This window comes from Gracilinanus agilis, chromosome 2, assembly GCF_016433145.1.
Source record: "Gracilinanus agilis isolate LMUSP501 chromosome 2, AgileGrace, whole genome shotgun sequence".
Classification (NCBI taxonomy): domain Eukaryota; kingdom Metazoa; phylum Chordata; class Mammalia; order Didelphimorphia; family Didelphidae; genus Gracilinanus; species Gracilinanus agilis.
The window spans coordinates 239,906,248-239,919,996 of NC_058131.1; the positions used below are offsets into that span (position 1 = coordinate 239,906,248).

General features: G+C 44.5%; 1 protein-coding gene across 2 annotated transcripts in view; it reads right to left on the reverse strand.

The window, feature by feature from the left end:
• PABPC1L (poly(A) binding protein cytoplasmic 1 like) overlaps positions 1-13,749 on the reverse strand; it is a 29,831-nt gene that overhangs the window by 15,391 nt on the left and 691 nt on the right. For both annotated transcript variants that reach the window (XM_044661074.1, XM_044661076.1), the window contains exons 2-6: positions 12,198-12,391; positions 5,883-5,998; positions 2,879-3,018; positions 2,706-2,800; positions 1,342-1,479 (exon numbers count right to left, since the gene is read on the reverse strand). In XM_044661074.1, the coding sequence (XP_044517009.1) occupies positions 1,342-1,479; positions 2,706-2,800; positions 2,879-3,018; positions 5,883-5,998; positions 12,198-12,391 (683 nt within the window). The remainder of the gene's footprint in view (positions 1-1,341; positions 1,480-2,705; positions 2,801-2,878; positions 3,019-5,882; positions 5,999-12,197; positions 12,392-13,749) is intronic.

A 13,749-nucleotide genomic window follows, 5' to 3' on the forward strand; every position in this document is an offset into this window, starting at 1 on the left:
GTAAGACCACCTACCTCAATATGCTTTTAAGAGTTTCAAATAAAATGTATGTAAATGTCGCCAACTACTAACTGCATAAAGCTGTCTATCATTATTCTCAGAGATTTCACAGAGATTAACAAAGTATATGGGTAAGGTACTTACTGATGTCTGTTCTGTACTTTCTGGGAATATGTCATATTCGCCCACCCAGTGCCTCAACTCAAACACTTCCTAGCTTCCCTTCTTTCAGGTATTTTCAAAGCTGATCCTTCAAAATGTTCAAAACTGTCTCTGGCATGGACTTTTCCTGCACGTCTAGGTCAGGGGCCAGGCACTCTTCCTGAATTCATCTTATGTTTTCCTCTGAGCTTCTTTATATCAGCACTGAGGAGCTCACATATATTGGTTCCATCAGAACTGACCAAAATATAATCATTGCTATGTTGGCAGAGTTGGATCTGTTTTTGCATATCTGTCTTCCTTTCAGTTTTCCCTGGACTGCTTCGGGGACAGCCTGACTCACTTGGATCCAGTGCTATGCCTTCTGCGGACGCTCCTATATTGTCCTTGGTTAATGTGTGAGGAGACATTAAGCATTGTCTTCCACTAAACTACACTTATCAAATTTTGTGGATGAGTTCCTTAATTTCTTTTGCTCTTGGCTGCCATGTCTTTCTTTCTGCCGGACAAAGAGAGACATGGTCTTTGTTGGCCGAGGTCTGGGTTTCGAGGTGCTTTTTGGTGTCCTTGTTGTAGGAACTGTTGATATTCTGATAACAAGTCTAGAGTTTATAGGAAATGGTGATTATCAGAGTCCAAAGTCTTTTCCTTTATCTACTTCCCATTTCTAAAAATCAATAGACCAGGATGAAATTGTTTTAATTTCATGCTGTAATTTTTCTTCTAATTAGGTATTGATTTCTGACTTTGCTGCTAATAATATGATTGCATTAAGGCAACTGATTCTAAAATGACTCTATATAGCTAATCGGTTCTTTCTTTTCTTTTTTTTTTTTTTCCTTAACTTAACCCTTACCTTCCGTCTTGGAATCAATACTGTATACTGGTTCCAAGACAGAAGAGTGGTAAGGGCTAGAAAATGGGGGCTTACTTGCCCAGAGCCACAGAACTAGGAAGAGTGTCTGAGGCCAGATTTGAACCCAGGACCTCCTATCTCCAGGCCTGGCTCTCTCATCCTCTGAGCCACCTAGCTGCCCCTGAGGCTGACTCTTTTTAGAATCCCCAACCATTCATGTCTCAGGTTGAGTCTCCTAGGCAAAGTCCCACCCCTGCCCAAATGGCTTTCAAGTCACCCTTTCTACAAATCTTTCCTGCTCATTCTGGGACAGTTCTCCTTACCTGGTAGCGGTTCACTCTCTCCTGCTTCAGCTGCTCAAATCTCCGCTTCAGCTCACTCTGCCTCTCTGACCTCTTCTGCGCCCGTCCAACGTACAGAACCCGACCCCTGAGCTCTTTCCCATTCATGTGACTCACAGCCTGGGGAGGGGAAAAGAGAGTGGTCAGCACCTAGGAATTGGACAGGGAGTAACTGCATTCTCTCCCTGTCAGAAAGGAATTTTTCTCAGAACAAGGGAAGAGGAGCACAATTCTCTTGGTTTCCATATTCCTGGAGAAGCACAGTTATGGCTTCTAAAAGTAAAAAGAGGATGGGACAAGAATTGGGAGGAGGCCTCAGTCCTAGCTACAGCTCAGTCACCCATCCAGTCATCTACAATCTCCAAGTCATCCTTCCTTCCTTTTAAAAATCCCCCTGAGGGACTTATGATAAAGAATGCTGTCTACTTCCAGAAAAAAGAACTGTTGGGATGCAAAGCATTCTCCTTTTCACTTTAGTTTAATTCAGGTTTTTAAATGGAGGTTTTGGTTTTTTGAGTATTCTCTTACAAAAATGAAAAAATTAATTGCAAAATGATATATGGATAACCCAGATCAAAATGCCTACCAGCTTCAGCAAGAGAGAGGGAGACAATTTGGATCATATAGCTTCAGAAAATGTATGTGAAAAATTATTACATGTAATTAATTAAATAAAATATCTTTAGGGGAAAAAAAAGGAAAACTCCCTCTGAAAGGCAGCAAGGGCATAGTAGACAGGGGGAGCAGATCTGGAAGTCAGGAAGACTTCATATTTCCAATGAATACAACCAGTGCCTAATACATTTCTTCTTCATAGATTTTAAGCCTTTGGCTTCTTCTAGTTTTTAATTTCCTATTTTCCAACATGGCTTCAAAGGAAGTCATTTTGCTCATGTGCATCAAGATACAGGGCTGGACTTGACTTCAAGGTCCCTGGACAATTCTCTAGAACTCCAGAGTTTGCAGGAAAATTTATAGGCTCACAGAATGAGAGTTAAAGGAACATCTCAGAGGTCATCTAGTTCAATCCTCTCAATTTACAGAAAAGGAAACTGAAGTGAAGATACCACACTTGGAGGAAATTTTCACACTGACAGTTCCTGACAGTGAGATTCAGAGGATCAGACCCTCTCCAAAACCAAAATGGTCCCTTCCAGTTCCACCATTCAAGGGTTTGGGTCCGATCATCTCTTACATCCCAGGAATAGGGGAGCTGAGGTTGAGGAATGGGAGCGTATACAGGAAGGAAGCCCCTGGCAGGCCGCCAGCTCTCAAAGGGAAACACAGGCTGCACATCTAATCCGGTAGAGACCCCCTTTCTGCACCCCACCCAGGGAACTCCTTACCTTCTGGGCTTCCTCGTGCTTCTCAAAGTTGACAAAGCCAAAGCCTCGGGACTGGCCATTCTCATCGACCATCACCTTCACACTCAGAGTCTTTCCTGGAAACGGGAAACAGAGTCAGAATCCGCAGCCCAGCCCGGCGCCCCCCCCACTGTCCAGCGGCCCCAGGGCCTCACCGAACTGGGAGAAGAGCTCCTGCAGGTACTCATCATCCACGTCTCCCTCGAAGTTCTTGACGTAGATGTTGGTGAACTCCAGCGCTCGCGCCCCCAGCTCTGCCTCCCGTTCCTGCCGAGACTTGAAGTGGCCCACGAAGCTGCCAAGGGAGCCTCAGAGTCAGCCTCCCTCCCAGGAGGGAAGCCTCAGAGTCAGCCTCCTCCCTTCCCCAGCATCCCCTCCTCTCTGAAGATTCGTCCATCAGGCCTCCAGCTCTGCCTCGTGCTCCCCTGGCAGGAGAGGCAGGGAAGAATTCCAAGGGCCTCCTGGGCACAGAATTGCCAGGGGTCTGAGGCAAACCTAGGCACTCTTTGGAGACCTGGGGGACTGCACTGGCCTCCCCACTGCCACCCGGCATGCCCTTGGCTTGAAGGTACAGCCCCACAGGCTCCCTCCCAGGACGGGTTCTCGGGGGCTGTTCAGTTTTTAGTTTGCATCTCTGAAATTGGCAAATACTACCCACTGGGGCTCAGTGGATTGTTCTGCCCATTGACTGGACCGAAGAAAGCAAAGGAGGGACTGCTAATCCTGCAGATGAAAGCTAAAAGTGTATCATGTACACGGTTCTTCTTTGGAGAGCCAGATATTAAACCTTTCCCAGCACATCCCTCACCTACTCCCTCCCTCCTTCCTTACTGGGCTGGCACTAACCTTTCCCATCACCCTTTTTATATATTCTTTATCCCCCACATTAGGCCAGGCTACTCAGGCAGGGACAATGAGAAGTAGGGTGGTAGAATAGAAAAGAGCCTGGGATTTAGAGGCAGACTTTGAACCTGGGTTCAAAAATTAGCTGATACTCCTGGAACTAAAGCATGTGCTATCTATCTACTCTCAGGCTCTAATTATGAAAAAGACTCTTTATAAGCCAAGCCTTATAACTTCTCAGGCAGGCGGCAGTGAGGGAGTTCTGTGGATTGAGAGCCAGACCTGGAGTGGGAAAGTCCTAGGTTCTCAGACACTTCCTAGCTGGATGATCCTGGGCAAGTCACTTAACCCCCATTGCCTGGCCCTTACCTTTCTGTCTTAAGAGTTTTTACTTAAAGAGCAAAAATCATGTAACCATGTTAACTTTTCTAAAAAATAAATATTAATAAATGGAAAAAAAAATAAAATAAGAGTTTTTACTAAGACAGAAAGTCAGGAAGATAAGTTAAAATCTGGCCTCAGACACTTCTTAGCTGTGTGACTGAGCAAGTCATTTAAAGGTTTCCTCATCTATAAAATAAGCTAGAGAAGGAAATGGCAAACCAGCATTATTGTCTAAAACAGGGGTCGGCAATGTATGGCTCTTTCTGCAGGAGCCATAAAGTCAATTTTTTTTTCAGGTACTGTTACAGGAGCGCACTGTGAGCACTGTACGGCTCTCACAAAATTACATTTAAAAAAATGTGGCGTTTATGGCTCTCACGGCCAAAAAGGTTGCTGACCCCTGCTCTAAAACTCCAAAGGGGGATACAAAGAGTTGGAGACTGAACAACCACAAAACAAACAAATGTATCAGGCACTGTGCTAAGCTCCAAGGATTCAAAGAAAAGCAAAAAACAAGTAGTCCCTGCCCTCAGGAAGGTTTTTGTTTAAGGGAGATCCCACACAAACAATATGCTAGCAGGATATATACAGGATAAATAGGAGATAATCGCCAAGGGGAAGCACTAAGATTAAGGATGTCAGAGAAAGGCTTCTCTCAGGGAGTTGGGACTTTAGCTGGGACTTGAAGGAAGCCAGGAGGAATGGAGCAAGGAGAACATTCTGGGCAGGGGGACAGCCAGAGAAAATGCCCCAAGCTTGTCTGAAAGACCAAGCCATGTTATCAAGGGCTTTAAAAACCAGAGGGTTTTTTAATTGATCCTGGAGGCAATGGGGAACCAGTGGAAACAACTGAAAAGAAGAAAGGAGGGTAAGACAGCTAGGGAGAGATCAACTTGACAGCCAAGTGGAAGATGAACTAGAGAGGGGAGAGACTTGAAGCAGAGACCAACCAATTGCAAAATAGTCCAGGATTGAAGCGATGAGGACCTGGACCAGGACCACGTGAGTATCCGAGGAGAGAGGAGATCATAAAAAGAGATATTATGAAGGTAGAGACAACAGCACCTGGCAATTAACTGAACGGGGAAGAAGGCTATGGAAAGGAGCAATCAGGACAGCTAGATTTCAAGCCGAGGCAATTGGGAGGAAGGGGCTACCCTTGATGCTCACAGGAAAATTTAGGAAGGGAGATTTTGGGGGAAAAGATAAGACTCTTGAAATAGGAACTTTCTTGTATCCCTCAGGGCCTCACGCATGAGCTAGAGGAAGGTCTCAGGCTCAATCTCATCCTTAAAACTTCTTGTTTAGTCATTTCAGCCATGTCTTAACTTCTTTGGGACCTCACTTGAGGTTTTGTTGACAAACATACTAGAGGGGTTTGCCATTTTCTTCACTGGCTTTTTTTGCAGACAAGGAAACTGAGGCAAACAGGGTTAAGTGACTTGTCTGAGGTCATTTAATTAGTAAGTATCTGAGGTCAGGTTTGAACTCAGGAAGATAAGTCTGCCTAACTCCAGGCCCAGAATGTGAGAGGAGACCTTCTGTAACAGAAGATTCTGTGTTGTGGCTATGGTGTGCCCATCTCCCTTTAAACACCTGGAATTTCAAACTGCTTATCATTCTCAGGGAAGAGGGAAGAAGAGAATTTGGAATTCACTATGGTTGAAAACAAATACCCCAAACTGTTTTTATATGCAATTGAAAAAAAGTAAAACATTACTGAAAGGAAAATTTAAAAATAAAAATAAAATAAAAAAGGATCCCAATGAAAAACAAAAACAAAAACAAAAAACTCTCTGGGCTTGGTGATTCAACTAGAAACCCAGGGATAGCTATAAGTTCCAAATCCAGCTTTGCTAAGTGACAAGGTCAGCTTTCTCCCTCTCTCCACTCAGCACAGGACACCCCCCCACACCCCCAAGGGCTACTCACACTTTCCGGTCATTAAGCAGCATTCCATTCATGGTGTTGATGGCTTGGTTTGCAGCCTCGTGAGTCTCAAAGTGGACAAAGCCAAATCCCCGGGAGCCATTCTCATCACATACCACCTGCCACAGGGGAGGGAAAAGAACTCAGCTCGGAGCATCACCACCACCCACAGGCCACCGGGAGTATAACAGCCTTCTCACCTCTCTCTTACCAGCTCCACTGCCCTCCCCGAATCCTGTCTCATGGCAAGGAGTCTCCTCAACCAGACTCCCATTCTGCCTTTAACAGACTTGTCCAATTCTGGTTAAAGTCCCCTCGGGGCCTCAGTTTCCTCACCTAACTGTACAGCACAGATGTCGTCAGGACGGATGCAGCAGTGCTTTGGGATGCTCGAGTCAAACATTTATTAAGTTTTCATGATGGGCCAGGTGCTGAACCACCCACTATTTGGGAATATAAAGGGCAGAAACAGTTCCTACCCAGCAGGCATTCATCTTTTTGGGAGGAGGAGGGAGAGGGAGACCCTGTCTATCTCTATCTTGCCTCGAATCAAAGTGCAGTCAGTAGTCACTTATCCAACAGGCACGGAGGTCACTGTTGATTTCAGAGCAGGGCTTCAGTGATGTAATCCTCTTCGGTCACGTGACTGACTCTGTGATGCTTGTCATGGGAAGGCTACTGACGGGGTTTGCCTTTCCCCCTCCTCGGGTTCATTTTACAGATGAAGAACTGTGGCAGACAGTTCAGTGACTTGTCCAGGATCCCCCAGCTAGTAAGTGTCTGAGGCTAGATGTGAATTCAAGAAGACTGAAGGCCGGCACTCTCTCCACTGCTCCCCCATAGCCAACCCCCCCAGGAGTCATGGAATAAAATTGGCTCTTCAGAAAAATTAAGTACTTCTTGTGGGCTGACCCTACTTCGGATGGACATGAACGCTGGGATGTGCTCCCTTCCTGCCTGGGCAATTCACCCTGAGACTGTCTTAGCTAGAGATGTCCCGTTCCCAGATGTTGGCACGGCTTTCACGAGACGGAAGCTTAGAACTCCTCTAACCTCAGCCTCCCTTAAAGGCCTTGCACGTGGGAGCCAATACACCAGGAGGAGCTCGAACTAAGGCGGGGAGCCGATTCAGAAATAACAAGGTAGGCAGATGAGACAAGCTTGGATAAAGGAGGTCCCCTGCAGAAGGTAGATCTGAGCTGCAGCTATTGTCTGATTAAATTTTTTAAAACCCTTACTTTCTGTCTTTGGATTAAAACTGTGTATTAGTTCCAAGACAGAAGAACGGTAAGGGCTAGGCAATGGAGGTTAAGTGACTTGCCTAGGGTCACATAGTTTGATGCCACATCTCCAGGCCTGGCTCTCTATCCACTGAGCCACCTAGGTGCCTCTTGCAAGATTAATTTTTCTGAAAGACCATTTTTATCCCAACTACCCTGCTCTAAAATCTGCAGTGACTTTCCATTGCCTATAGGATAAAGGCCAAATTTGTGAGCATCCTTACACTTGAGGCTATATTCCTTCTATTTTAGTCTGATAGTTCTCTCTCTCCACCCTGACCACGAGCTCCTAGGGCAAGACAAAGAAAGTGCCTTCCACAGTGCAGGACAGATCTAGCCAGGCAAAGAAGAAAGACTTTTTCAATGACTTCTTCAGTCCTTCAAAGAAGACAGGTAATTTTTTCAATGGATCCATTATTTGGATTATTTCAGTGATGTTTTATCAAGTCCTCTGCACTGTGTAGACTGAAACCCATCCATGTTCTCATCCAGTTTAATTCTGTCCCCAAATAGTCCATCAAAGATCTATCCAGCAGGTGGGAAGCTTTCTTTGGGGTGTTTTATCATCGCACAGGCACGAATGTGATACTCGAGCCATCATCCTCTTTTTAACCCTTGCTTGCACAAACTGATTGGCCCACATCCTTTTCTGATCACATATTTTCTAGACACCTGTGACTTTTTTTTTGTCCCTCCAGGGATCTCATGTTCCACCATCTGATTTGTTCTGGCAGTATTTTATACACTTTGCCCCTATGTGCTAATTAGAGAAATAATAAAAAGTGACTGTTGATCTCCTCCAAGCAAACAAATTTACTGTTACTCTGACTTGAAGGCAAAGTCAGGCTTTTGGAGGGAGAAAAAGGATAAATGCAAGACATGGTTTGGGATTAAGAAATAAGGTCTGCCTAATACCTGCAGCCTACTTCCCTTCTGTATCTGGATTCTTTCAAGAAGAGTCATAAGGGACTGCACATGGCAAACACCAAACATTACTTGGAATTGCCTATATCTTCACAGGCCATGCAAAGACCATTTTTACATCAATTGTGTGCATTAATTTTTTGGAGCAAAGGTCAGAATTTATGCCAAAAATAAAAGACAAAGATGAGAAAATACAGTAAGCAAATGTCAGTAGATTCAACCTGACTACTTAGCTACTGAGGCTGAAAGAAGGGAAAAGAGCCTGCACTGATCCTCCAAAAGCATAACCAACATAAACTAAAGAAGGCCAAACCCAGGAAGGACTTTAACCAATACCTGGTCTCCTTGTCAAACAGAGAGACAAAGTCACCAAGAATAGCACTGGGTTGGAGACAAATATTTTAAGAAGGAGCCTTATATTTGACGTTTTAATAAAAAATAGCAGGGCAAGAGAAAATATGTCTGTGGAAATCTGGGACCTTACAAGTTAGCTATATTATCCCAAGGTAATTTCACAATAAAACTGGAAGGACAACGAGCAGAAGAAAAAAATAAATGGACTAAACTATTTTTTATCATCAATAGTATCATCTCTAGCACCTCCCCTCCTTTCCACCAACACAACCACCAGGATGTCTTCACCTTTTGCATAGACTACAGCAACAGCCCCTAATATCTCCCGGTCTCTTGTTCTCTCCCTGATCCTCTGAAGTGGTTCCCCCTAGCCTCTAGTGTAAAATAAATTCCTTTGGCATTTAGGCCTTTAGCCTAACCCCATTCTATGGTATTTTTTCCCTCATCAAAACATCTTTTATTGTAAAAAGTTGTAAAAGATTGACAAAAGTAAAGATCCGCATTTTTGAAATAAGAATTCACTATTTGGTAAAAATTGTTGGGAAAACTGGAAAACAATCTTGTAGAAATTAGATATAGACTAATATCTTACATCATTTATCAAGACAAGATCAAAATGGATACATGACTTGGGGATAAAGGGAGACATCATAAGCAAATTCATTCTATGTTTTCTTAAGGAGCTTAAGGAAGCCATTCATCGTGGAAAGTTGGGAGTATCTGGGTTCAAATGCCAACTCTGCTACTTACCCACCAGGGGCTTAACTCTGAAAACCTCAGTTTCTTCATCTCACAGATAAAAAGTTGAGGCATTTATTTATTTATTTTAAATGCTTACTATGTGCCACACATGATGCTAAGTGAGTAAAGTGTTATCTCATTTGATCCTCACAATAACCCTCACAGGTAGGTGCTATTTTACAAATGAGGAATTGAGGCATAAAGCAATTAAAGTGATTTCCCAAGTTCATACAGCTAGTGTCTAAATTCAGAATTGAATTCAGGTCTTCCTGACTCTAGGCCTAGCCCTCTGTCCCTGTGCGTCCTAATCATCCCGGACTACTTGGTCATTGCATACAACTTTCTTTTTTTCTTAAACCCTTACTTATGTCTTCGAATCCATATTAAGTACAAGTTCCAAGGCAGAAGAGCAATAAGGGCTAGGCAATTGGAATTCAATGACTTGGCCTAGGAAGTGTCTGAGTGCACATTTGAACCCAGAACCTCCCATCTATAGGCCTGGCTCTTCCATCTAGTTGCTCCCCCCAACCGTAACTTTCTAATTCCCATGCCTGTGCCTTCTGACAAGTACTCTCTCACTGGGAAGAAACAGCATGTACATAGATGAGTAAATACAACTCATACACACATCATAAATAAACATACATATATTCTTATAAATGTGTGTAGCCAGAAAAAGACAACACATCTTATATGTATGTAAAAATATAAAATATAAATAAAAATATAAAAATATGTGTCAGGATAGAGTAAATACAATTCTGTAGAATTATATATTTTTACAAACATGCAAAATATACATTGTGTTGTGTTTACTTATCTATGAACACATACATATAACACATATATTAAGTGTCTATGTATGTAGTATTTCTCCATCTATGTACATGCTATTTCTCCCCAGTAGAATTTAAATTCCTTGAGGGGAGGAACCATGTCATTTTTGTATCCCCAGTGCCTAGCATATAGTGGGGACTGAAATGCTTTTTTTTGTGTTTTTTTTTTGTTTTTTTTTAAACCCTTGTACTTCGGTGTATTGTCTCATAGGTGGAAGATTGGTAAGGGTGGGCAATGGGGGGTCAAGTGACTTGCCCAGGGTCACACAGCTGGGAAGTGGCTGAGGCCGGATTTGAACCTAGGACCTCCTGTCTCTAGGCCTGACTCTCACTCCACTGAGCTACCCAGCTGCCCCCCGAAATGCTTTTTAAAAATAAATTCTTATTCATTTTATTTATCGCCTATATTTTCCAATGTATCTCTCTCCTTTTCCTCTCTTGGAGAACCACCTTTAATAACAAAGAAGTAAAAAAAAGAGAGGGAAAAGCAGTTCAGCCACATTTAGATATCAGCATTCCATGACACCCAAGATGAACTAGGCCAGGGATGGCAAACCTATGGCATGGGTGCCAAAGATGGCATGCAGAGCACACTCTGTGGAAACATGCCCCTCCAGTTCATTACTAGAAAGGCAGAGGAACTCAGGCATAGCTGCTCCCCTCCCCCTCTCCATTGTGCCTCATGATATTTTTTTCACATCCCCCACTCCTCTGCCCAGAAGCCCAATGAGAGAGCTTCCTCCTTCCCCTGTGTGGGATAAGGGGGGGGCATCCCCAGAAGTTGGTGGGTGGGGAAGGGCATGGCACATAGTCTGGGGTGGGGGACTGCACTCAGTCTTGAAGGGTGGGGACAGGGCCTGGTACTCCATATCTAAAAGGTTCGCCATCATTGAACTAGGCAGTAAGACTATTTGAACACAGCAGAAATTTGTGCAGGAGCCAACAATTCTGAAAATGGAAGAAGTTATAACTAATATGATTTTTAAAAATTTATTTGTTTGTTTTTTTAAACCCTTACCTTCCATCTTGGGAGTCAATACTTTGTATTGGCTCCAAGGCAGAAGAGTGGTAAGGGCTAGGTAAAGGGGGTCAAGTGACTTGCCCAGGGTCACACAGCTAGGAAGTGTCTGAGGCCAGATCTGAACCTAGGACCTCCTGTCTCTAGGCTTGGCTCTCAATCCACTGAGCTACCCATCTGCCCCCTAATATGACTTTTTTTTTTTTTTAAACCCTTGTACTTCGGTGTATTGTCTCATAGGTGGAAGATTGGTAAGGGTGGGCAATGGGGGTCAAGTGACTTGCCCAGGGTCACACAGCTGGGAAGTGGCTGAGGCCGGGTTTGAACCTAGGACCTCCTGTCTCTAGGCCTGACTCTCACTCCACTGAGCTACCCAGCTGCCCCTAATATGACTTTTTAAAAAAGCCGGGAGGTCCTGGGTTCAAATGTGACCTCAGACACTTCCTAACTGTATGACCCTGAGCAAGTCATTTTATTCTAATTGCCTGGCCCTGACTGCCCTTCTGTAATTGGAGCTAACACTTAAAATGGATTCCAAGTCAGAAGATAAGGGTTTTAGAGGGAAAAAGAAAAAAAAGCCCCAAAGGCCACTAGTCCATGATGACTGACCCTTGTGCTACCTTCCAGTCACTACAAAGCTTTTGGTAGAATCCCTATCAAAAAGGAGAAGGGAAGAGGAAGGCTTTGGGGACCTGTTTTCTCTGGTGGATGCCTTGATGACCGACGGAAAATGCAGCAAATATAAGAACCTGCTGTGTGCTGGTGTTTAAAAATTGATTTGGGTGGAATAAAATGTACCCAAAGAACAAATGTCTCCAAATCTCAGTGAATAAATTGGTAATGGGCTTGAAAGCTTCCCTGCCTATAAGAATATATTAGCAAGTCCTTTCTATGATGTACCTGACACAGCATGAGCACACCAGTGGTTTTCCCAGAACCCAGCATGGGAGGGCCCTCTTGCTGATATATAAATAATAAATTAGTAAAGCCTGATATTTGGTGATAGGGGTCAGACTAAACTTCCACAAAGCCAACTAAAGAGGCCAAGTTCTCCAGACGTTAGACAGGGTAAACGGCCAGCTTCCCTCAGGGCCCCCCACCAGACCCCGGGTGCCACAAAAAGTTGGGGCTCCAACACCCACCGTTTACCATCAGCTGAACCCACCTTGCAAGAGAGGATGTTCCCAAAGGTGGAGAAGGTGTCGTACAAGGCCTTGTTGTCAATGGAGTCATCCAGGTTCTTGATGAAGATGTTGCCAATGCCAGATTTCCGGAGCCCGGGGTCCCGCTGCGACCACATGATACGGATGGGCCTACCTTTGATCACCTCAAAGTTCATGGTGTCCAGAGCCCGTTCAGCTACACAGAGAAGAGAGAGTCTGAGACTTCCCCCAAGAGGCCCAGCAACAACTCCCCGGGCTTGAGGCCCCATCAATAGCCACTCTAAACAACTGGGACACCAGGAGGAGGGGTCCGGAAGACCTGATTTTTTTGGGGGGGGGGGAGGGAAGAGAGGATGAAGGCTGCAATTTGCCTAAAGCCATCCAAGCCCAGCAGATACGGCATCAAGAAAGTCCATCCCAACCTCTCTCTGCAACTCCACATCCTCATCTGTGAAATGGGAGCCAGAGTACTTGTGATCTCTAGCTTCTTTTTTCCTTATCTGTAAAAAGGAGGGTAATAAGAGTACCCACTCCCCTGGGATACTCTGAAGATTATTATCACTAATAATAGTGACTATAATGTGTCACTTTACAAATATCAGCCCCTTTGATTTCTCATAACAAGAGGAAAGCACTTTGCAAACTTCTAAGTGCTAAATAAATGTTAGCTGCTATTCCTGGGTGAGCCAAGCATCTTGGAGAAGTCACTGGCACCAGTTGGACCCTGAACAAATTTCACTTTTTCACCCTAAAATAAAGGAATCAGACTACAATCCCTTTCAGTCCTAACATTCTAAGGCAAAGCTATTCTCCAGGAGAGCTGATTTTAGGGTTCTTTCTCTTGGAGGAGAGCCCCTTTTAAAGACCAATTTTCACAGAGGCATTAGTGGCTCACTTTTAATTTTTCCGAGAGGAGGAGTTGGGTTAATAGAATTCTCCCACCCATCCCAATGATCACCAGAGCACCACTGCCTCGCCTCCACTCCCCCTCCAACACCACCTCTCCTTTTCCGGAATCTTTTGGTCATTTTTTGGTCATTCAAATTAAACTAGAATGAGCCAGGGAAAACTGCCTTGTAAAGTTCTACTAAGCCTTGTACCATAGAGAATAATAGCTTTAACATGGGGGAAGATGGTTGCTAGAATAGGGGTTGCATTGACCACACGTTGGAACCCCGGTAGAGATTCTCATTCATCCGTGGATTGAGCCAGATAGACTAGGAGGTCCCCTTTCCCACTAGGAGGTTCTATGACTTAAGGCATGGATGATTAATCAACAAAGACCCCTTCCCGTGATAATTTAGTCTATTCCCAGTTCCCTTCCAGCGTTGCCATCTTGGATATTAGACTCCATTAGTCCCGGCCTGGGCAAACTGGGCATGTAACTTTGGTGGGGTTGGGCAGGGGGAGAAGGGAAGGAATGTTCAGAGGCCGTCCCCCCACGGACCTCCATACTCTACCCCCCATCTTTGCACCTCCTCTGAGGCCGAGCTTTGCTTCCCTCCCAGCCCCGAATCTTTGCGCCTCCTCTGAGGCCATGCTTGCTGCCCCCCC